The sequence below is a fragment of the Balaenoptera acutorostrata genome, chromosome X (assembly GCF_949987535.1).
Source record: "Balaenoptera acutorostrata chromosome X, mBalAcu1.1, whole genome shotgun sequence".
Classification (NCBI taxonomy): Eukaryota; Metazoa; Chordata; class Mammalia; order Artiodactyla; family Balaenopteridae; genus Balaenoptera; species Balaenoptera acutorostrata.
Genome location: NC_080085.1, coordinates 113685984 through 113710276, shown reverse-complemented (window position 1 = coordinate 113710276; position 24293 = coordinate 113685984). Strand labels below are relative to the sequence as shown.

General features: G+C 39.8%; 2 protein-coding genes across 12 annotated transcripts in view; one reads left to right on the top strand and one right to left on the bottom strand.

Annotated features, from left to right (window-relative positions):
* Window positions 1-4270, bottom strand: part of ARHGAP36 (Rho GTPase activating protein 36) — a 172255-nt gene extending 167985 nt beyond the window's left edge. For 2 of the 3 annotated variants that reach the window (XM_057538172.1, XM_057538173.1), the window contains exons 1-3: window positions 4222-4244; window positions 3772-3883; window positions 3452-3573 (exon numbers count right to left, since the gene is read on the bottom strand). The gene's annotated coding sequence lies outside the window, so the exon portion shown is untranslated. Of the gene's footprint in view, window positions 1-3451; window positions 3574-3771; window positions 3884-4221 lie in introns of all 3 variants that reach the window. The other variant, XM_007182415.3, reaches the window with a different exon arrangement.
* A 294-nt stretch (window positions 4271-4564) lies between these two features.
* The window catches only part of ENOX2 (ecto-NOX disulfide-thiol exchanger 2), a 266724-nt gene continuing 246995 nt past the window's right edge, over window positions 4565-24293 (top strand). For 4 of the 9 annotated variants that reach the window (XM_057538822.1, XM_057538823.1, XM_057538820.1 and 1 more), the window contains exons 1-2: window positions 5294-5470; window positions 6078-6137. In XM_057538822.1, coding sequence (XP_057394805.1) covers window positions 5458-5470; window positions 6078-6137 — 73 coding nt within the window. In that variant the 5' untranslated portion in view covers window positions 5294-5457. Of the gene's footprint in view, window positions 4749-5293; window positions 5471-6077; window positions 6138-21277; window positions 21388-24293 lie in introns of those variants that run through there. The other 5 variants (XM_057538830.1, XM_057538824.1, XM_057538826.1 and 2 more) reach the window with 5 other exon arrangements.

The window sequence follows — 24293 nt, the reverse complement described above, 5'->3', positions numbered from 1 at the left end:
GTGCACTTTAAAGTATGTTAAGAGGATAGATTTCATGTTAAATGTTCTTACCACACACACACACACACACACACACACACACACACACACAGAAAATCCACAAAAGAACAAAAGGAAGTTTTTGGAGGTGATGTATATTTTCAGTGCCTTGATTACAGTGACAGTGTCATGGGTATATGCATATGTTCAAACTCATCAAAATGTATACATTAAATATGTGGAATTTTTTTGTATATCAATTATGCATAAATAAAGCTTTTTCAAAAGAAACAGAAGGAACATTGGCCATGATTTTTGTCCCTTTAATCAGGAAAATAAATTTTTCCATAAGTCAAAGCATATTTCTTTTTGTGCCTCATTGATGAAAAAGCACCTGAGAAAAGTAGTGTTAGTTTCTTTTGCGTGTGTGTGTTAGCTTTTAGAGTCTGTATTTTGAGGAAGGTAAGGAAAAGGGGTACTTTAAAGGTTTTGGGTTAACCAATCAACAGAACTTGCCACAGCAGGAGCCTAATAAAATTAATATCATTATTAAAGAACTTATCTAAGAATGTTTGACAAATTAATCTCCTAACACACAATCCAGCTACTAATAATGATAAGCTTCTTTCAAGTGTCTAAATAAACAAAAATAAGCGTATTGTGTATGGAACAATACTGGAATTATATAAACCAGAATGTTAATAGAAAATCAAAAGCTTAATCAGATAGCACCAACGCCAGCACTCAGTGAACAGAATCTCTACACAAAGTCAAAATGGGACAACTACCAGCAGAATCAACTCTGACACAGGCCAAGTTGAAATGTTAACACAGGTCGCTGACTGAACCAGGCTCTGGCTGCAGAATGAGGTACAACACTGGCCACTGTGACTTAGCTCCACAGACCATTCCAATATGGGCAAAGACAGAACTCTGACACTGGCTAAAGTCAGAAACCACAGCTTGCATGTCCTTTGGGCAAATATGCATCCCAAATTCTGTTCATATTCATAGTTAAAATCCTGGCCACAAACTATACTCTAACATTGTCCATAGATGAAATGCTAACTTTGGTCTGAGACAAAACTAGGGCACATGATAGGTAATATCCTAACATGGCAACAAACTGAATATTAAACTTAGACACTGACTGTGCATTAACAATAGCCACAGACCGAGGCCTAACACTGGACCAAAAATAAACTATAACCATGAACAATAATTGAAACTTTACCTGATGAAAGACTGAACGTAAATCCTGTTCAAATTCTTATTTAGCCTTTCCCCAGGCAACACAATCAGCATGAACTGTAAACCCCGACAGAGCTCTGATACTGGCCTTTACTGATTCCCAAACCTAGAAATGAAAGTGATTCCAACACTGACCAAAAACTAAAGTCAAACCTTGAGCTGAGCCCTAACCCTGGATGTGGTCTGTCTAAGGCTGGTCCACAGACTGAGCCGCAACACTGATCTTAGAATACGTCCTCTCTTATATAAACTAAATCCTAATACTGGCTAAAATTTGAACCCAAATCTTGTACACTGACTTCACAATGAGTATAACCCAGGCTACACTGGACTAAAGGCAGCCTCAGGATAAGCTTTCATGCTGGTCAGAAATATGCTCTGATCTTTGTCACAGAGAGAACCATGGCTATAACACTGGGGCCTAACACTGATAACAGGCTGAGCCCTAAACTTGGTTCCATGGTCCTCTAACCATGGATCCACACTGACTTGTAAGGATAGCAACAGATCGACTAAGCCTTCATCTAAGTCGAAGACTGAAGCCAAACACATTCCACATTATAAACCTGAACTCTGCCCATGACTTCAGCTGTACACTGGCTCTTAAGCCTTAACCTTGGCCTACCAATTGATCTATAAATCCAGCCAGACTGATTTACCTTGGGTCTCTATTTCACAAATTCATCTTATACTCAAGCATTTTTTCCTGGATGTATTTTCAAGCATACTTTCTACCAACAATACATCAAGAGTCTCACCTTTGTATGTGTAAATACACATACACACACATTCCAATAAGCCTTGTAGAAATAGTAAGTGTCACTACTATGTATTTTTTTTTTCTTTTTCTTTTTTATTTCTTTTGGCCACACTGCACGGCTTGTGGGATCTTAGTTCCCCAACCAGGGATCGAACCTGGGGTCCCAGCAGCAAAAGCACAGAAGCGGAGTCCTAACTACTGGACTGCCAGGGAATTCCACTGCTATGTATTTTAATTATTAATTATTTATTGATAGTTTCCCCCATTAGAATATAAGCTCCAAAGGGAAGGGATATGGTCTGGGCTTAGTTTTTTTTCCCCCACTCCTCTATTCCCAACATCTAGAATTGTGCCTGGAATGTTGTAGGTACTCAACAAATATTTGTTGAATGGATGAATGAGTAGTCCCTTGTTACTCTTCTGTCCTCTTATTTGACCTCTCTGCACAATATTCCAGTGATTCTACTTTGTTTTCTGTTGCTTCATCTATCAGGCCATTCCTTCTCAGCTTCCTTTGAAGGCATGTTTCCTCTACCTACTACTTGAATATGGTTATTTTCTAGGGTTCCATACTGAATCTTTGTCCTTCTAAAATTTACTATTCTAAACACTCTCTACATGAAATTTAGTTCATATTTACTTATTTAATTACTATTTATTATTGATGTCTCCCAAATGTTTAGTTCTAACCCAGACCTCTCTCCTGTGCTTCAGACCTACATTTCCTTACAGCCTACGAGGCATCTCCACACAAATGTTACACAGATTCCTCAAATTTTTAAATGTCCCAAACTGAATCCCTCCTATCCCTCACAAAACTTGCTACTCTTTCTGGGTTCCCTATCTCAATGAATGGTACGACCATTCACTCTTCCACATCAGAACTTGGGAGTCACAATGGATGCCTTCCTTTCCCTCCCTTTTCATACCCAAATTGTCATCAAATCCAACTGATCATATCATTTCCTTGCTTAAAATCCTTTGATGGTTCTTTACTGCTTTCAGGTTATATTTTGAACTCATTGGAATGGGCCCCTATTCCTGTCCCATCTAGTTCCTGCAGTATGGAAGTTTTTTTGTTTGTTTGTTTCCTGCACTCTCTCACATCCTTATTTCTCTGTATGGAATATGATTAACCTCCCTGCCCCAAAGATGACAAATATCTTACTGGTTCTCCGAGGCTCATCATTCAAGCATTTCTTTCTCCAGAAGTGGAATGAGTTCTTCCTCTTCTATGGTCCTACAGAACCCTGTATAGAACTTTTTTAGAACACTTTGCACATTGTATAGTCTACCTCCCTTCTTAGATTGTGAGCTGCTTCAGAGGAAGGACTATTTTCCAATTCTGTAGCAATTGTGACTAGTCCAGGGCCTTGCACAAAGCAATTGGCTGAATAAATTATTGAATCTATTAAATCATCTTCTTCCTTCATGTCACTTGTTAAAATTTTAGGCAATTACCTTAGCAAAATGCAATTCCTCTTTCTTTCCCTTCATTCCACTTGGAGGTCAAAAAGTTGTCCTTAACAGTAAAATTGTAGTAACCCAATTGTAACGATCCATTCAGCTATAAGGATTCATCTCTAACAAAGAAAAGAAAAGTCAAAAGTCAGGAGTGAAATTAGCCCTAATAAACAACCATTTTCTTCAACTTTTTAATCACTTGAAAGTGTTTAGGTGTCCCACATATTCCTTTATCCACATCTTTAAACATACGCTTTACTAAAAAGATAGTTTCTTAAAGAAATATACAGTTATTTCTTATTATTCAAGTTGTATACCTGTTCTAAACTGCTACATTACACCAATGATCGTGGCCACTGTTCTTCATAGCATGGCTTCATTATAGGTTAAACAGGTTTCTTCTGGCTGGCTTCAATCACATTTCTATGCCTACTGTGACACCATTTCAAAGTAAAAAATATGATTCCCAATTAGAAACAAAGTATACATTTTCCAGAAACTTTAAAGTGATTCTAACGCACATGGTTCACACAGAACACACTTTGACAATTTTAAATTCTAAGCTTATCAGACAAAATTCCAAAATTCCAGTCAAAATTCGAAGCTTATCAGAGCATAAATAACACTTTTTAAAAGCCACTGAATCAAAACTCAATGAGAATTTCAAATCACGATATAAAGTGTTTGCCCCCCCAAATGCAAGTAGCTTAACCAACAGTAAAATCAATCTAGAACCTTCATCTGTCCCCACAAGCACAACCCCATACCCCAAGAAGGGAGATTCTCTAAGACAGCACACTCCAAACTACAACATCCAGAATACCCTCCTCGAGCCGAAACTGGGGACAATAGGAAATGCGGGAGGGGGCTGGCGGGGAAGGAATTGTGGGTATATAAAAAGAAGTGCCTTGACTCCATCTCCCACAATCCCCTGTCCTCACTTGAGCCTCTCCGCCAATGTCAATATTGGATTCCACCCTCCTCCCTCCCCCCCACCAGGAAGAACAACCTCCAGAGACTTCAAACTACATTTCCCATGAGGGCAAGGGCTCGGGCCTCCGGCTTCCTTGGTGACCAGTAGCCAATAGGAGACGCAGCTGCGGCCGTTGGGTGGGTGAGAGTCTAGCCTGGGCCTGGGCGCCGGGCCTAAGCCGGCAGCGCCAGGAGGGGAGTTCAGAAGACTGTCGCCCGGCATGGGGCGCCGCGAGGGCATCGCCCGCCCGGAAGCTGCCGCGCTGGCCCGATTTTCCGCAGTTCTATAAGGAGTTGAGCTTCGGTAGCCGGGGAGCTGGAGGTCAGAGAGACAGAAAGCCTGAGCGGCTGAGGCTGGGGACTGTGGGACTGAGGGGGGCCTAGGGAGGAGGGTGCTTCCGGGGCCGCGGGCCTCAGCCCTGACTCCGCCCAGCTCCGCCTCCGCGGGGGAAGGGGTGTCGGGCCCGCGAGTCGGGGTAGGCTTCTGAGCTCACCGAGCCCGTTTCCCTGGAGACTCGGGAGCGTGCCCTCTTTTCTCTTTTCCCTCAAGTCTGCCCGCTGTCTTTTTCCTCCACAACGGCATCGCGTATCCGCCACCCCGGCCTTGTGCCTCCTCAGACATCTGAAGTTAGGGTTCTCCACCAGGGTCTTCCCTGGGCGGCGTCTGGACTCTCCTTACTGCTTGCAGGAGTTGGGCGATCTCTTTTTCCTCTCTTCTTTCAGTTTGCACTTCAGGTTTGGGCTCACACCCCTCCCAATGCACACACACCCCTTTTCCTCTGGGGCCATGGGAATTCCTTGCCACGCCCCGGGCGTGACTTTTTGTCAACTTTTCACTTTCCGCCACTTTGATGGTGAGATCCGGGTCGTCGCCATCTCTTTATTGGCCCCTCCAGCCGCTTGCCCCTTCCCTGACCAAGTCTTTGGAGCGGAAAGGGTTTCCCCTCAATTTCCAGAAGAGATGGGGAGCAGAAGAGGGAAGGAATCTCGCTTTTGAGAAATACGTGTTTAAGGTTCAGTGCAGTGTTCTGATGAAAATAAAAGGCAAGTTAGACCTGTTGTAAAAACCGAGCGCTCTAGGGCTTTCCAGCAAGCATTGATGTTGACAAATATTTAAGGGGCACACCAACTACAGAATAAAGTAGACTGCGCAAAACGAGACTGTATTATTTTATTATTACAAACGCGTGCGAAAAGTGCTTAGGGGTTAGTGGAAGGGGATACCGATTAGGTTGGGGGGTTGATCTATGGAAAGTCAAGCCTAACCCTGGAAGTGCTGAAGGCTTGAAACTCTCATCTACCTTCCAGATCAATCCTGGTTGGCTTTGGGAAGGAGATGAATTTTAATTTGGGTTCCAAAAGAGTAAAGTGGACTTGAAATGGGCAAAGAGGAGGGAGAAACTGCTTCCTCATACTGGGGTTGGAATTGGAGAAGGGTAGATAGAAGAGGGAGCACTTGTATAACAGGTGGGCTTCCCTGACTGGAGTAAAACGTGTCAGCAGGGATAGATTGGGAAAGAAATAGTGTTGAAAAGCTTGGGATCATAGTAATAGGACACTTTAAAGCATCCACATAGTTTGGATATTATTCTGTATCGTAAAATTAAGAACAAAAAATTAAGATTGGGTGATTTTTGTTTTTTCATCCTAGGGGAACCTGATTTGAGATCAATTCTTGGAGAACACAAAGAAGTGTGGTGGTATGTTCCAGGTGTGAGTTTAATTTAAACCCAAGAAGAGCTTTGTCTTATAGACTGTTTTGTTTGTGGTTATTCTTAGCTACACTCTATAGTTGTTACTTTTAAAGCCTAGTGATATAAATTGATTTTCTTAAGAAATGCATTTGCTGTCCTTGTGCATCCTATTGCCTGAATTGTAGTCATTTCATTGGGCAACAATAATGATTGCTATTTATTGAGCCCATAAATGTTTTGGCGCTATCATAAGCACTTTGTCGCATTATCTTAAGAGTCTTATGAAGCAGGTACTAGTCTTCCCATTTTTCTAGAAGAGGGAACTAAAATGTCAAGAAGTTAAACAACCTACCTAAAGTCACATAGATTGTAAGGAGAGTTGAGTTGGGATTTGGGTGTACAGATTTCTGACTCCAGAGCCCATGCTCTGTCCACCATGGTTTGCTGGTCCTGCTGTTTACTTCTGTTCTTAACTTTCCATTTGTGGTAAGGAGAGATTATTGTGAGATATATTTGACCATCTTGGCAAAAACACAAATGATTCGCTTTTAGTTTCTATGTCAGTATGTGTCTGCTGTAAAGTAGCTGCCAAAAGCAAATTAGCTTAACTGTTATTGCAGCCATAGCTAATTGTGTCTGCCAAAACTGTAGTCAGTATTACTATCTTTGAATTAGATGATTCTCTTTATAAAAACATGTCATGCCTCTAAGCTATTTGGACCTTGACGGTACTTTAGGTTTTATTTTATCTTAGACTTTAAGTGACCTTCTGGGGCACTCGGTCTCCTCCATGACCTTTGCCCCACATGAAGTGTTGGGGATGCAACAGAGCACGAGGTGTGAGCTTTCTCTAGGTCTAGTTGGGGAGATAGATGCCCATCAGTCTGAGATAATGTAACATGTAGTATAACAGAGACAGGTTCAAAGTGCTATGGGAGGATGAAGGAAGGAGTGACTAAATGTAAGGGAGAGTCAGGAAGAAGGCTTCTGTAAGGAGGTGACATGACAGATAGGTCTTGAAGGACAATGAGTTTGCCAGGCAGAGAAGAGTGGAGGGGAGGCATTTAAGATAGAGGGAGCAGTCTGTGAAAGACATGGGATTTTTATAAGAGCAAGGCGTGTCCATTCAATGTTGAGGAATTCAGCATGGTTGGGTTGCAGATTGTTTGGGGAAAGGAAGGTATAACTGTAGAAGAGGTCAGGGCTGATTTGTGAAGAACTTTGAACACAATGATAAGAAGTTTGGATGTGCTCCCATAGGCCAGTGTTTCTCAAAATGTATAGGGCATCTACCATAGTAGTTATGCTGTATTCCCACAAACATTTAAAATTTTATAAATTATATATTCTAATGTAGCTTATAAAAAATAAAACTGAATTACATCATCAAATCTAAGGTTACTCAGGAAAAGGTTTAGTGAAAATAGAAAGTAACCAGTTTTAAGTTGATTTAAAGAGGAATATTAAGTAAATAATAGTACACATGGTGTGTGAATATGGGAAAATCAGCAAGTAATACTCAAATGACTGAAACTTGGAAAATACTGGTTGTTGGCAATAAAAAAAACATTAAAATGTTTTAGATGAGGAGTGCCATGATCAGATTTTCACTTTAGGATGCACTGGAAGGGGATGATACCAGTTAGGAGGCTGGTACTCTGCTCCAGAGAGAGTTGGTGAGGACCCGAAGGAGCAACGTATGAGAGGAGGGAACAGAGTCGAGAGACATTTAGGGGGTAGAATTTGTAGGACTTGGTAGACTTTTTTTTTAACATCTTTATTGGAGTATAATTGCTTTACAATGGTGTGTTAGTCTCTGCTGTATAACAACGTGAATCAGCTATACATATACATATATTCCCATAGCTCCCCCCTCTTGCGTCTCTCTTCCATCCTCTCTATCCCACCCCTCTAGGTGGTCACAAAGCACCGAGCTGATCTCCCTGTGCTATGCGGCTGCTTCCCACTAGCTATCTATTTTACGTTTGGTCGTGTATATATGTCCATGCCACTCTCTCACTTCGTCCCAGCTCACCCTTCCCCCTCCGCGTGTCCTCAAGTCCATTCTCTATGCCTGCGTCTTTGGACTTGGTAGACTTGAATATTATTATTTTATTAGTGTCATCTGAACTATTTTAAAAGCCTATATGCCACTTGCCTGTTATCCTTTATATGCTAAAATGAGCATATTATTGCCTAAATCAGGCTATGTACATATATCCATTAAGGTAACAGTGGAGGCTGTTGTCACGAATGGGTTTAGATTACACACCAGCATCCTCACTGCCTTACTGAGTGTCCTTGAGAGCAGTGGCACAAATATACAAGGAGTATGAGTATGATCTGTGATCCTTAGCCATCTGAGAAACTCCTTCAAGACTCAGCTCAAATATCAACACCTCTGTGAAGCCTTTGCTGCACCTCCCCCTCCCTCTACCACACACACACATGCATGCACACAGGAAGCAACAGTAGGCTCCTGGCTCCCACAGGACCCGGTACTTACTTCTGTTCTAGCCTGTACCACACCACAGTGTGTTGGTCTGTGGATGTGCCTGTCTCTCCCCTAGACTGTGAGCTCCTTGAGAGCAGGGACCAGGTCTCATTTATCTCCATACCCAAAGCATCCAGAATAGTACTTGGTACATGGTAGACACCTAATAAATGGTGACTGGATGAAAAGAATGGATCAACATATTCACATGAATGTAACTCTGGACCTTGGTACCACAGAGTGCCAAACACTAAAAAAAGATTAGCCATTTGCTGCATTTGCTACTTTTGCAGAATAAAGCAGTAAATTAAAGTGACCTGGGTGTATAACTTCACTAGAGTTTTCTTTCTTTTTTTTTTTCATTTTCTCCCACTCTCCTGTGGTTGCCTTTCTTTTTTTTCCTCATCATTTATCCACCCAGCCTCCTGTTCCTTAGGCCTGCCCATTGCTTTGCTCCTCATGACAGAGTTCACATTGCTTCTGCCCCTATATTCTGCCAAGGATCCATTGCTCCTCTCCACCCACCAAATCCAGTTGACACCATCCTTGAAATCACTCTGAAATGGGTTTCTTCCTATTTATAGACACTGCTAGTGGGACTGTAATTTGATACAGCCCTTCTGGAAAGAATTTGTCAATATGTATCAAAAATCTTAAAATCGAACATAGCTTTCAACCTTCCACTTCAACTTCTAGGGCTCTATGCTGAGAAAATAAATGTGAAGTTTCTAAAAATTTAGCTCCCAGGATGTCTAGCCCAGAATCTGTTTATAATAGCAAAAGAAAAAAGAAAAAAGGAAAGAAAAAGAAAAAAATAACATTTTATTGATAAATGTCTAATACTAGAGGTTTGAATTAAATCATTTATGGTACATGTATGGATTACTAAGTAACCATATAAATTGATATTACCAAAGAATATTTAATGATGTGGAAAGTTGTTTGTGATATATTAAGAGAAAATTCAGGTTATAAAGCTGACAGATCTCAGTTTGCATACACACATACACACATATCACACATGCACAGCCCCCCCATCTGTGTGCACATACATAGGAAAAGTCCCATAATGGTAAACACACAAAAAAATGTTAATACAGTTTTCCTATAAATAGAAGGATTACATACGAGTTCTCTTTTTAGCCTTTTCCATATTATTTGCTAATCCTCTATAATGACATTTTTGTACATTTTTTAAAAGTTATTTAAAAATGCTTTCCCCATGTCCACCCCTATTGCCATCGCCTTAGTTTGGGGCACACTGCCCCATCCTACCCCGCAACACACATATGACTTCTACCCGGGATTACTACTGCCTCCAGCCTGCCTCCCTTCCAATCCTTTCTCCACCAATGCTGACAGAATGAATGATGTTTCTAAATCACAAATCTAAAGCTATTCAGCTCTATATAAAATAGTTCAAAGGCAGCCCATTGTCCTCAAGATAAAATCCAAATTTCTTAGACTGCTTTATAAAACCTTTGAAAATCAGCTCTCTGCTTTTCTTTCCAGTGTCACTTTTTCCTCCCACAATTTACTTTTTTCTTGGAGTCTTAGGCCAGTGCCTGGCACATAATAGGTGTTTAGCTAATGCTAACCAAATATCGGTGTGGATTGTATGGGTTAACTGTTGTTTGCCAGGCAATCCACCAGGGTTTCATTTCATCCTCGGAGTAAAAATGTTAAATACACGCAATAGTTATCCCTATTTTACAGATGAGGAAAATTAATTAAATAAAAATGGGAAGAAAAGTAATCATAACAAAGAACATTTTTTTAAAGAAAAAATCAAACTCCCCTGCTATAACACAGCTTTCATTTTCCTGAGGCCCCCTGCCAGTCTTTGTCAGTGTGCATACGGACTTTGTTCATTCCCTTGGGCAAGTTATATGTGACCACAGCGTAACAAAAACTGTCCAGACCGACATGATCTCACCACGTCACAGTCCACATTGTGTTAATGTACAGACATCTTTCCTTTGTGTATATAACACTTCATGCAGGAGAGACAGAAGAGCTCCAATTTCTCTGTTTTTCTTTCTGTTTTGAAATTCTATGTCTTTTGGGACGGGGATGTCAGCAGAGAGCTACGGAAAACTGTGATAGAATTGCATGTACAAGAAACAGTGTGTCTCATGGGAGCCAGTGTCATTGGTTGATTTATTTTTTTAAATGTCGTGTAGATGTATTTTCCAGCAATCTGTCCCCAGGGAAGACCTTGGTTGAATTCAACGGTTAATCCTATTTACAGAATGCAGCCCATGCGTGCACTGTATTCTTGCATTGTTAAGTGATCTTAGACATACGTAGTGGATTACCATGATGACGCACAATCAGGTGAATATGAGATATCTGATTGTCTCTACAAAAACGTATCGGTGTTCATATTGTCATTCAGGATCCTGCTGTGTGGTCTTTCCTGCATTTTCCTTACAGATAATACCCATTGTGCAAAAATGGATGCTCTTCAAAGGATAGAAGTCCTAAGCATGAATTGTCAGAATAAAATTATATCACCTTGTAAGGAATTCTCACTGTTAAATACTCCAGGAAAAAGAATGCATAGTTCTGTCCCATGATCAAATAAGCTGAACATAGAAATTACAGGTAGAGTTTCAGTTCATCTGATGAATTATTGTGGGCTTACTATGTGCAAAGCACTCTGCTAGGCACTGCACTAGATACTTGTAAATACCCCTTTTTTTATGCCTTCCAGACAGACAGACAGACAGACAGACAGACCGAGATATCTAGTGTACGTACAAGAATGAGTGTGAAAGAGCAAATGAAAGAAAGAAGATTTCAACAAGCAGGTCCATCATATAAATGAAAATTTACTCCGCTGAAAATTGGGATACCTGCCAGTAGGATACATAGGCAAAAATGAGCTACCAGATAGCTGATAAGCAAATAATCTACTTCTCTGTTTACGAACAGTTTGAGGGAAGGAACAGTGACTTTCTGTACGTCCAGCCCTGCACAAACCTGCTGGTGATGTTGTGAGAGTTATGACTATGTCAGCTTTTCCAGGGTTTCTGTCTCTGCTGCGGAGATTTGGCAGACACCTCAGACAAATTTTATGTCTCTTAAATCTTCCTCAAGCTAGGCTTGGCTTTTAGATTTATATGTACAAAAAAAGCGAAGTGTTTACCAGTTCGACATTTTTGAAGATCAAAACAGACTCCGATTTTTAAAAAAATTCAGCATACACCTCAGTTTAGTCTCCAGAGAGGGCTAATTGCTTTTGCTATTTGTTTAAAACAGCTGAAGTGTTTACTTTCTAGAAGTGGCGACTGATCATATGTCTAAAGATTTATATGCCAGGCGTAAGTGTTGCTTCCTCTTTTTCTTGCCTGCAAAGTGTAAAGTTTTGCTAAAGTCTTCATTGTTCTTTTTTGCCTTTACTGATACATAGTTATAAAACAGTGTAGGATGAGAGGTGCTGTGAAAGATATTGGCAATCTAGGAGAAAAATAAAAGATGGTTTTTATTAGCTCCTCCCTGCCCCCTTTTTTGGCTCTCAGTTTTTCAATGGTCCCTTAAGCACAATAATGATAGGTGAGAATAGGAACTGGAGAGCTTTCCGTGACTACTCATTAACAAGGCTTGTCCAAATGTATCTGCAGGCAGAATACAAATACAAGTCTGGCTGTAATTCAGAAGAGTTGAAACACCCTGTAGAGAATGTTACATAAACAACATTGCTTCAGTGGTGAAAGGTGAATGATAACTTGGGGGAAATCCGCAGTAAGGGCCCTTCTCATGCACTCCAGCTGCACTTCTTTTTAGCCAGCAACAACTGCCAGTAAGAGCTTCCTGGGGTAGAAAGTGTCCCACAGTAAGGCCCCATAATATGTCCTCCTACCATTTCTTATTCAGTCAAGTCCTCGGACACACTTCATTAGGATTACTTTGGTCACATAATATTCTAATTTTCACCTTTCAAGAGATGCTCAGTTTGAATTCAAGGAGCACTTGATATTCAAGCTCATTTATTCAATACACATTTAAGCACATATACAGGACCAGACCTTATGCCAAGTGCTAGGAATACAGTGATGAATTAGAACTAGTCCCTGCCTGCCCTTAAGGAGCTCACAGTCAAGTTGGGAAGATAGACACCCAAACCAATAATTATATTACAGTGGCAAAGGTGCTCAGAGAAAGAGCTATGTTATAAGGTGCCCTGGGAACATGATGGAGGAAATTATTGCTAGGGGTGGGCTACTTACAGACCAGAGTCTAACTATGCTAAATCACAAAGGATGAGTGGGCATTGCCTGGAATCTCGGTGGACAAAGAGGTGGTGGGAAAGAATTCCAGAAAGAGGGAGCACGAACACATGCGAAACAGTTACATATAAAAATGGATAGTTCAGAAAACGGTGAGATACTGTGTATGAACCACTGGGAGTATAGAAGAGGGGACAGGATAAGGATCTGGAAAGGTATATCTTGTGGAAGGAAGTCTGCTTGTTAAGGAGCTTGACCTTTATCCTCTAGGCAGGGATGAGCCAGCACAGGGTTTAAACCGGGAGTAACATGATTGGATTGGAGGATGGGCTTTATGGGGAAAAAACTGGAGACATAGAAAGTCCACCTTTTGATTTAGCAGTCTGAGAGGCCTTCCCTAATCACTTGCCGCTATTCAGGAATGCCATCTCCACTAAGTTTTTGTTCAACATACAAAGATCACTTCGAATAATTGTTTCCTTCTACACACAGCACATAGCTTCCTGCACTCCTTCACATGTTGGTTAGCTGAATATTCATTTTTTCCAACTCAAATCAGTGATCCCAGTAGTAATTGGGGTTTGATAATCATGAAGGAAATCAGAGTTTCAAAGCATAGCTGCTAGTTTGAAAAACTGTGTGAGGCTTATTTATTGCTTACTGAGTCAGTGGGGCTGAGGTGAGTGATGGTCAACTCCCTTGGGGACTGAGGGAGGGAAAGGGACAGAGGCTGAAGAGATGGCTGTTTAAAAAATGGTCAGCATCCAGAATGTTGGAACCCCCTAATGGCCACATCCAGATAAGGGAAATAGATACAAGGGCCAGAAGTACATGAATATAAAACAGATGCATGTTGAAGGTAACTGTGCCCAAATTGTTCTATGTAGCCAGTCGGTTTTGGAGTATATTCTTTCTCTGACTCAGATACTATAAATGGCTTCCCATTATCCATAGGATGAAGTCCAAACTCTTTAGCCTGGCATTCAATACTTTCCGCAGTCTGGCTCCAACCTACCTTTCCAATCTTCATACTTCTGTCTTACAGAACTTATCTGGCCAGCCAGTTACCCTTTCAGACACTGCTTTGGCATTCCCTCATCTACACTGTGAGCCCTCTCAGGGCAGTGACTGTGTTTTTAACCTCTTTGAATCTGCCACAGTGTCTAGCACAGTGTCTTGCATACAGTAGGCACCCAAGTATATGTACGGGTTGATTATTGTCCCCCACCCCATTCTTTCCAATTTCTCTACTACTATGGACCTAATATCCTCTACTAAAAATAGCAACAGAGGCACTAGGTGAAAGGGGTCAGTTTTCAATAAACTAACTTTTAACTTTTTATTTTGAAATAATTGTAAATATAGAAAAGTTAAAAGAATCATATAAGGACTCTCATATACCATTCACTCAGATTCACCAATTTTTAACATTTTGCCCTATTTGATTTATGCTTCTCCATATAAATATGGTTATTTTGTTCTGAAACATTTGAAGTTGAAAAAGCTGTACCCCTTACCTACCCCTCTTCTTTTTCCCTCGACTTTTTATGATGAAAAAAATTAAATATACAGAAAAGTTGAAAGAATTGTACAGTGAACACCCATATACCCATCATTTAGAGTCTATAGTTAACACTTTATTTGCTTTATCACCTATCCATCCATCTATCCATCTTTTTCTGCATTTCAAATCAAGTTGCCAACAACTGTATAATTCTTTCTAAATTCTTCAGTATGCGTATCATTAACTAGATGAACAAACTATTTTGTGCTCTGAAATCAACCAAATCATCCAATTATACTTGCATTTACTGTGTTGCCAAAACTCTGGTCTACCTGTGGATCTTAGATCTGTTTGGCCATGGGACACGTCTCTTTGATTAACTTTTGGATGTCCCTCCACTTCACCTAGTGCAGTGCCAGACACACATTCCATAAACACCACTTGATGCTGATGAGCAGAGACAGAGCTAGAGCCAGGGGGAGAATCACAATAAAACTAGAATAAACTGAGGGAGGAGAGGAGTATACGCGAAGAGGGCCATGAGTGAATGAAATAGAAGCTGGAACTTGAAGAATGGGGGAAAGATGGGGGCCTTAGACCACCTGGTACTTCCAGCAGTACTTCTATCTGCCACTTTCCAACCCTCTCTTTAGAAGGATAGATTCCAGGAAACTAGGGACAATTGCTGCTCAGCAGAGCATATGACAAGTCTCCTTGCTACTACTTAGGCACCACCAATTAGTATAATCATGTTGCTTCATGAATATGCTAATCTACTGAAAGATGCAGCTTAGTTTTAGAGGGTATGGATGGGCCACTGAAAACCTCTTTCAAACTAAATCTGTGCTACAGGCCAAAGAGCACTTGAGTTAAATGAATCCTAGTTTCCTTTCTCTTTATAACCTTTTCTTTCTTGCTCTGTTGCTTATGAATACAAGTATAGCTCTAATATGCATTTATTGAATAATTATTTTGTGCCAAGCACTGTGCTAGTTGCTATCACATCATTAACACTTCCCACCAACCCAATGAGTAAGTACTACTTCTTTCTCCATTTGCCAGGTAAGAAAACTTGAGACTCAGCATGGTTAAGTACCTTGTCCATAAGCTAGAATTCAAGAAACTCAGGTCTGTCTGACTCCAGAGCCCAGTGGTCTTAACCACATTGTTGGATGAAATTTTTTAGAAAGTCGTCTATCTAGCATAAATGCAAGGAGACTTACTTTCACTGTATTGACTCAGCAGGTGATTATTCACTAAGCAAGTGCAATTGAATCACTGAATTAAGAAGGAATTCAGTCATTCAGACTTTTTTTTTTAAAGGGATTTTCAATTTTACTCATTTTTTTTTAATTAATTAATTTATTTTTGGCTGTGTTGGGTCTTCGTTTCTGTGCGAGGGCTTTCTCTAGTTGTGGCAAGCGGGGACCACTCTTCATCGCGGTGCGTGGGCCTCTCACTATCGCGGCCTCTCTTGTTGCGGAGCACAGGCTCCAGACGCGCAGGCTCAGCAGTTGTGGCTCACGGGCCCAGTTGCTCCGCGGCATGTGGGATCTTCCCAGACCAGGGCTCGAACCCGTGTCCCCTGCATTGGCAGGCAGATTCTCAACCACTGCGCCACCAGGGAAGCCCAGTCATTCAGACTTTAATCATTAGAATGTTGGTATAGTAATGGATTCAAATTGCTTGAGTTCATATCCCAGATCTATCACTTACCAGTAGAGTGACTGCAAGCAAGTCACTTAACATCAGTAAGCCTCAGTTTCCTTGCCTATAAAATTAGGATGATAATACCTACCATATAGCTGTGTTGTGAGGACTAATTTAAAAAATAATATAAAGTATCATGCCATGTTTTGCATGCAATAGGTGCTCAGCATAATTTAGATCACTTTCTTCCTTCTTCCTGTTTGGGACCAGACCACTCACCTGTAGCTTTCATTTGAGGAAAACAAACTGCTCCTGAAACATTTTTTGAAGAGAAACATTCTGAAAAGGAATATTAGCCTGACTATTCCCAAGGCACATTTGCCCAATGAGCAAAGACAGTTGCCCAACTCTTATGTGAAGCATATTTCAAAAAAGCTAGAAACATGAATCCTTAGGAGAATTGGGGTGGTCCATCTCTCTGCTTCTGAAGATTAGGGCCAAATTGTGACATCCTCTATTTTGTCACTATTGTAAATTTCACAATTGGCATAGAGTATTAGACCTGGGATATTGGTAATCCCAGCCCAGACATTTCAAAGTAAGCAAGCCGAGTCTAAAAGAGTATAAATGACTTGACCAAGGTCAAACAGTGAAAAAAATAGGAGAATTCAGTTTTCCCTACTCCTGATTTATTGCCATTCTGTGGTTCATTGTGGGCTGTCAGTCAGGTGAAACCAAGTCTTGATGTATGCTCTTTGAACTGATTGGACTCTCAGGGTTTGGTACAAGTTTGATTGATTCAGAAAACATGAAGCTTTGGTCCAGTTCAAATCGATTCACTAGTTGTTGTTGCTTTCAAACTGTTAACAATTCTGTTTTGTTTGGGGTTTAGAAAATTAGTGTTGTTTCTCTCAGTTTAGGTTCATGGTTTGGTTCAAGTTCATGGTTATTTGAAATCTTCCACTGGGATTTTTGTTTTTGACAAAAATACTCAGAATCCAAGGAAGTTAACAACAGGAATTCATTTGAAAAGATCCGTCAGGCTTGGTGACAGCTGCTGAGAAGTTCAGGTGGATTAGGGAACCACTAGTGCTTACATTCTAGAGATTGAAATGATGGAAACATTGCAGTGGGTTTTGGTGTATATGTTTGTGTGTTTGCTTTTATCAGGATTCTCTGATGCTTTAATTTCCATTCTTGCTAATCTGGGTTGAAACTGATGCTTTCCACTCCACTTTATTGCCTTTTGGTACATGCTGTCAGTCATGTTCTGGATATGATCCTCATCTTTTGACGGTGGGGAAAGAAGCTAACAAAAAATCGTCTTTCCTGTCCTTCTCCCTTTACTTTGAATGGCTTTTCTGAGGAACTTGGGGAATATGGATTTCAGCTTAAATGTGTGGAGGAGTTCAGTTGCAATGCCCAAAGGCAGAGCAGCCTGATTCTGAAATAGAGCCTTTGTTCCTTTCTTACCAGTGTGTTTTTAGAAGTCTCAGGCCAGTTTCCTTTGCCGAACCTGAAATTGGGCTGACACCTTTATTAGTGGCCAGCCATGCCACCGGTGAGGCTGTGGTGGAGGGTTGCAGTGATGAGGCCCCGAGAGAACTGTGTCCCACCTGCCTGGCTTTCCACATGCCAAAGGAAAGTGAGTTCTCGTGCTAGGTCTATCAGTGCTTTTTCAAGCTCTTGACTGTTTACCTAAGCAGTTGGAAGGCTAGGATTGCAGCTGTGGTAGTAAATGGGCCATTCCCAGTACCTCAAAAGGCAAGCACTTTCTAAGAGGTGAGGTTTTGGATGATTCCAGGAAGTGTTTTTCTGCTTAGAAAAAAAAAAAAGAGCTCTCACTTCAGATTCTTTCACTCTCTTTCCCTCCCCTCTCTTCTCCTCTACTCCTTTCCCTGCCCTTTCCTCCTCTTCCCCCTTTAATGGCTCACTTGCTATTAGCTACCTCACCTAACTCTTTGTGATTCATATTATCCATTTTACCCATTGATTTAGTATAGATTTTGGATACATATTTTACTGGAATTTTCAGTATTGGCAATGACATTCAAGGGGGCAATTAGAAAAAAGTTTTCTTTCTTCTCACAGGAAGTGGTCTGGGCACTTGTTTGAGGACTCGGATGGCATTGGAGGGGGCCAAGGGGAGCTGACATCTGATATTTCTGCTACAGCTCCCACCTTTCTTTTGGCTGTTTCAGATTCGGCCCATGTGGACAGACACATACTTGGGAAACCACCATACAGATGAAAATCAGGACATGTGGGATTTGGCTGAACCAAAGGTCCCCAAACATTGCCTGGATCATTTAGTGCCCCAGGTGTGGCCACCCCAGGACTTCATGCGCTAAAACTGTGTCCCAGCTGAAACCAGCTGGCCACTGTATATATAGTATCAAGGCAGCTTGGAGCCTCATATAGCATGACTTTGGATTTTTACCTTGTGGATTTAGATTTAGATAATCAACCTGAAACTTTTTCTACACACTGGGCAGTGAGGATGTACCAGGTTAATAGAAAGATTTAACAAAAGGAGATGCTCATTGTCTAGTAGCTTGCATTCCAGATGGGACATAATACTAGACCTTACAGAAAAATTGACTGACTTTTTGGAAAGGAAAGAAGGAGTTACAGGACTTTTGTCTCTTTAATAAACTTTTGATGTATTATATATCAGATTTAAATTTTTTTCTTTTCAAAAGATTTTCCTCCTGTGGAATTTTAAGAGGAAACAGTACTTCCTTCTAATTTTAAAATTGGAAGAATTGGATAATGTTTCATGAAATGATATTGGTCCTTTCTTCCTATTTTCCTTATATGATACAGGTGCCTCATTTCATTCATTTAGGCAAGATTTGTCTCAGGGTATAATAATAATAATCCCATACAATTTTATTGCTCTTTACAATTTGCAAAAGTGTTTTTATATCTATTATCTCATTAGCTCTTCACAGCAATCCTATGACGCAGTCAGGAAGGGTGCAGTTATGTACAATTTATAAAATAAGGGAACTTATGCTCCAAGAAGTTAAGTGACTTGTCTAGGGTAACACAGCTAGAAAGTTGTAGAACTGGAACCTGAACCCAGGTTTCCTGATACCCAGCCCCAGTACTCCTCCAATTGTGTCATGTTTCCTTCCTAAGAGACTATCTCCTTCTTGTTCCTACTCATGATTCATTTTGAAGTCTAAAAAAATGTGCTTCAGTTTAGCAGATGAGTAAAACTAAAGCACTTACAGGTAAAGTGCCTTCTTAAAGGTCACCTAGCTTCTCACCTTGACTTTAACAGAACTATTTTTAGGTATACATAGATTGTTTTTCAGTGTTAAATATATGCACAAAAGTTGTGTGATCCGTTGATTATAGGTATGAAAGCTGCACCTGGGGAATGGGACTAGGGATGAAAAGTTGGCTTAAAATAATTAGCTTCTTGCCTTTTTGTTAAGAGATGTCATGTTCAATATAATTTAATTTCTTTATACTTCCTTTGCTTCCAGACTTTTAAATACAATTCTTTAGGGAAAATTAGCAAATATTCATTCTGAATGTTGATTTCTCAGGAACAAGGGTAGCTGGAGGAAAAAGAAAGCAGAGGGGTGACTTTCCATGCTCTATAAGAGTGGGCAAGCATTATTTTGTTTGGGGCCGTGAGCTAAGATTTCTTCTAAGGCATGCAGATCGTAAAGTTCTGATTTGTCAACTGCATGTTGTTTCTTTAGGCACTGATGTATGAAATCCCAAACGAATTCTCCGATGAACATACTGCTAATTGCTTCTCCACCTGCTCTCCAACCTCCTCCACCCCACCCCCTCCACTCCCAATTCAGCCTATAAGTGTCCGTCATTGGAGATGGATGGTGACACATGCAGTAATAGCAATTCATAAAAGCCAGTTCCAGCCCTTGTCTTCAAGGCTCCTGGATTTTCCACTGCCTGCTTTTGTGTAAGTGAAGTGGATGGAAGTGCTCCTGGCATCAGAATCCACCTCCCTATGCTCCGTTGCTAGAGCTCAGTTGCTCGGCTGGAGCTGAGCTAAACAGAAGCATCATCGGAGCTGAGCTGAATTGTATCTGTTTTTTGGTTTTTTTTCTTCAGTGCGGGGGTGGGTTAGGGGTAGTGTGTAGTGGGGGTTTGGGGTGCTTTGGCTTTTCTTTTTGTGGAGAGAAGAGGTTAGGGGAGAATAACTCACGGTAGGATACAACGTGAAACAGTTCCCTGAAGAGTGTCACGATGTTCCTAGTACAATATTCAGGTATAGTATGTTTTATTTTATCTGAAATTTTCCTTTTGTTTCAAAGTGCATTCCTCTCTTATTTTGCCTCCAGTTCAACTGTACTGAAGGACAAATAAGGTTCTAATGAGCTAAACAAAATAGCTGCATAAAATATGCCTGCCCCTAGCTATAATGTTTGTAGCAGATTGCTATGTAAAATCTGGGTTCTCTGTTAAATTGGTAGTCCCGATCCCTTAATTGTGCATGCTTCTCTGCTGTATTCTTGTATTGAATTTCTCAAGTCTTATGTCTGCAACTGGTAGTATGTGATATAGCCTAGAGTGTTTGCACAGAAGACAGTGCTTTGGAAGGAAAAAAGCAATTTTTAAAACACTTAGTATGTTGTGTTCCTCTTGAGTTTATTAACTCCTGTGTTTGTTAATTGGTTGTCTAGATTTGAGATATACAGTTAAGAGTAAGTAAATTTCAAATAGGAAGCATTCCAGAACACATTTGTTTGGTAAATTTATTTTTATTTCATTATTTAACTCATATTGATGAACATTATATATTATTCTTGTTGTTTGTTCTCCTGGTAGAAAAAAAGTGCTGAAAACAGCAAGGCTAAACATGCCAGCTCCAAACCATCTGTATTGTAAAATATCGTTGGACCAGAAGTGTTCCTTAAGTATTCTCTTAAGCTTTCAGAAACAATATTGGTCCATAATAATGAAGAACTTGGAGACTGATCAGGTACTGGTGAATGTTGTTTGAAAGGCTTCTTATACAGCAGTTTGACAGAAAGGATCCTTCCAAATAAAAAAACCTTTAAAAAGTTTCACTTTCTTGCTGAACAGAACAGAAGCTTAGTTTCTACAACCACATATTTTGATAAGTTTGAATATCATTTATTGTCAAGGACTTACACCTCCATTCTTGTTTTATTGTCCTTAAAATATTATGCTCCTGTGCTTAAGAGCTAAAAGATCATGTTCTGTTTTGATACGTGGTTTGACAGTTGATTTCGCTCCTCATTAATTGGACAGCATGCAGATGATGTGGAGAAGTGAGTGAGTGACAATATTTCAAGGTTACGCTGAAGAGCATACAGTGAACCTTAGTGCCTGGACCAACAGCTGCTGAATTGAATTGTCTGCAATTAAAGCAACAGCAGGTTTGTGTAGTCTCCCTGCAGCCCGTTTATTTGAATTTATAGCTTCAGTTTCTTCTTTGGGTAGCGGTTGGTTTGTTTCACTAAGTGTTGGAGAGTTGTGCTTGTTGGATGTTTTCTCTATACTCTAATTCATGCTTGACTCTAGAAGAGCCGTCTCTGTACATTTTTAATGTGCAAAGTTGTTGAGGTGTTTCTCTTTGGATTAAAACCAGAGAATATCTCGTTTTCTCCACTGCAAAACTAAATAGATATACTTTCATGGAAAATATTGCTTTATTCAATAAATAGAGGTTTCTCATGGGCCTGTGTTACTGGTTTAAATTTCTGGCAGTGAAAAATGCGGAAAATGTTATGCTACTGGAATTACTATATCTGGAAAGAACTTCTCTATGCTAATAAAAGGGTTTATGTTAAAAAAAAATAGTGACATTATCTCCTTGCCATCTCTCAATTCCAGGGTCACCTAATGAATAATGTCAAAGCTAACTAGGTGGCTTTTATGACTGAATTGTATTTGTATCCTAATAGTAAATACATGCTTAATTCCGTCATGGTTTTACTCTATTAAAAAACAACTTAAAATTACAGTATAGTTGTTGGTAATTGACTCATAGTGGATATGATATAAAACAGTTACACAGTGGTTTAACATATATTTGATCAGTCTTTTCTCGTAACCACCCTGTGTGAAGTCAGTGGCGTTATGATCTCCATTTCAGAGGTAAGAAAACTGAGACTTAGAGAATAAGTAACTGGCCTGTGGTCTTGCATCTAACAAGAGGCAGAGCCCAAACTCATAGGTTAATTTATCTGATTCAAGAATCTGTGCTTTTTCTCACCGTTATACCAGGCTGCCTCTCAGTTGATGGATCCAGGGTAAATTTGACTTAAGCTACTAGTCAAGAAGACTAAGTTCAGTCATTTACTAAAAAAAAAAAAAAAAAAAAATGTGTTGATAGAACTCTAGAGATTTTTCTGAGCTATTTTTAACACAACATTTATTTTAATATGTAAGTGCTTTCTAGATTAATTTTATAGATTATGTGGAGAAACATTAGTGTTTTGATTAATTTATACATCAATATGAATGAAGGTAGAGCCTTGTAAAGTTATTGGGAAGTAAAATGTCCGATTGAAAAGGTTAGTGTGGAATATTTTCCTTCTAAAACAAGCTAGTTCGTTTCTAATATTCTGCTCAACATATACGATTGTTTTGGTAAAAGTTATGTGTATACTTTAAAATATACTGGCCAAATATGAAGGGCTATGTTTTAAAATTTGAGTATCTTATCCAGATCAACAGAAAAAATATACAGCTAACTCAGTTTCACACTTTTCTGTTTCTATCTATCTATCTATCTAAAATAGATGAACTTTCTCGTCTTTTAAAATTCTCAAATGGTTTCTCAATTTTAAATTCATTCCTTTAAAGGAGAAAGATGAACCCAGGTGCTTGAGTAGCTCATACTAGTTCTCTGGTAAAACGTTCTTTAAAACCTCTTCAGGAAAGATTCTTGAAGCAGTCATTCTTAGATCTGAATTTATTAGAGACTATGTCATGTACTGGGGAAATGACTGGATGCTCATACCATAGACAACTCTTCTTTAGCATTTGACAATGAATGTTTGAGAATGCTGTCAAGAAAATGAGTCGGACATAGGGCAAGTATTGTTATGACCTGTTTATGAGACTTTTAGAAAGATGGTAATAGAAATATTGTCTCAGATACCATGTAAATTAGAATTTATCCTTATCTAAGATATCTTTGTATTTTAACATATCTTAAAGTAAAGCTATTCTTATATTTTTCCCCTCCTAGCAAAAAGAAAAGGAGGATGATATAAAGCTCTTTTATCATTATTTAACTTAAATGGAATTCAACACTTTAAAAAAATGCAGGAGGGAACTTGAGGGAATGGGTCAGGGTTAGAGGGAAAACTAGGCATGTGATTGGAAGCTCCATGTTAAACTTGGTTTCAGGTGGCGAATTTCCTGTGCAGTCAGAAGCTCTGGCTAACACCCCTCACTCCATTCCTCTTTCTGGAAGCGAGCACTTTAAATATAAACGAAAAAGAGCTTATTATGGTTTTTAAAGAAATTGATATTTTTTGATTGGTGAAAGAAAGTCTTTCATCTCCAAAATAATCATTTTTCCCCCTGCTGTTTGAGGCCAAGAGAAATTAGAAAAGGAGTAGATTTCTAGGTTCTGGCTGTTTTTCCGTTCAGTATACCTTTGAGTGTGTTTTAGGAAAGTGAAAGGTAGGTCTTATGGATGTGAGTATAAGGGTTAGTTTACACCAGCCAGTGGTATGCTGGAGCCGACTTGCACTAGCTTACTTAAGGAGAATCACTAAGAATATTTACAAGCTGAAAAACTTACTCATATCTGTCTTTTTTCAAAATGGACTTAAGATACTCATTTTGAGTAATATTAAGGCATGCTGCCTATGCAGGACAGTGTACTGCAGATGTCCCTTGGGCTGCTAAACTATACTGATCACCATTCCTTAGATATAGCACTTAAACCTTCAAGGGTTATTGAACATTGAACATAGCACAATTAAGTGTGTGTCTTTCACTCATACATACACATGATAATAATAGCTAACATTTATTGAGTGCTTACTATGTGCCAGGCCATGTTACAAATACCTTTTATGTATGAACTCATCAACCTTCACAGCATTCCTGTGAGGTAGGTAATATTATTTTCATTTTAAGGGTAGAAAAAACAGGACACAGAATTTATCAATAAGTAACCTGCCTACAGATCACACAATTACTAAGTAGCAGAATCAAGATTCTATTCCAGGAAGTCTGTCTCCAGGGCCTAAGCCCTTAATTACTATGCAGTATGTTGTATGTCTTTAAGGGCACTTCACTGAAGAAGTTGTTTGCCCACTTG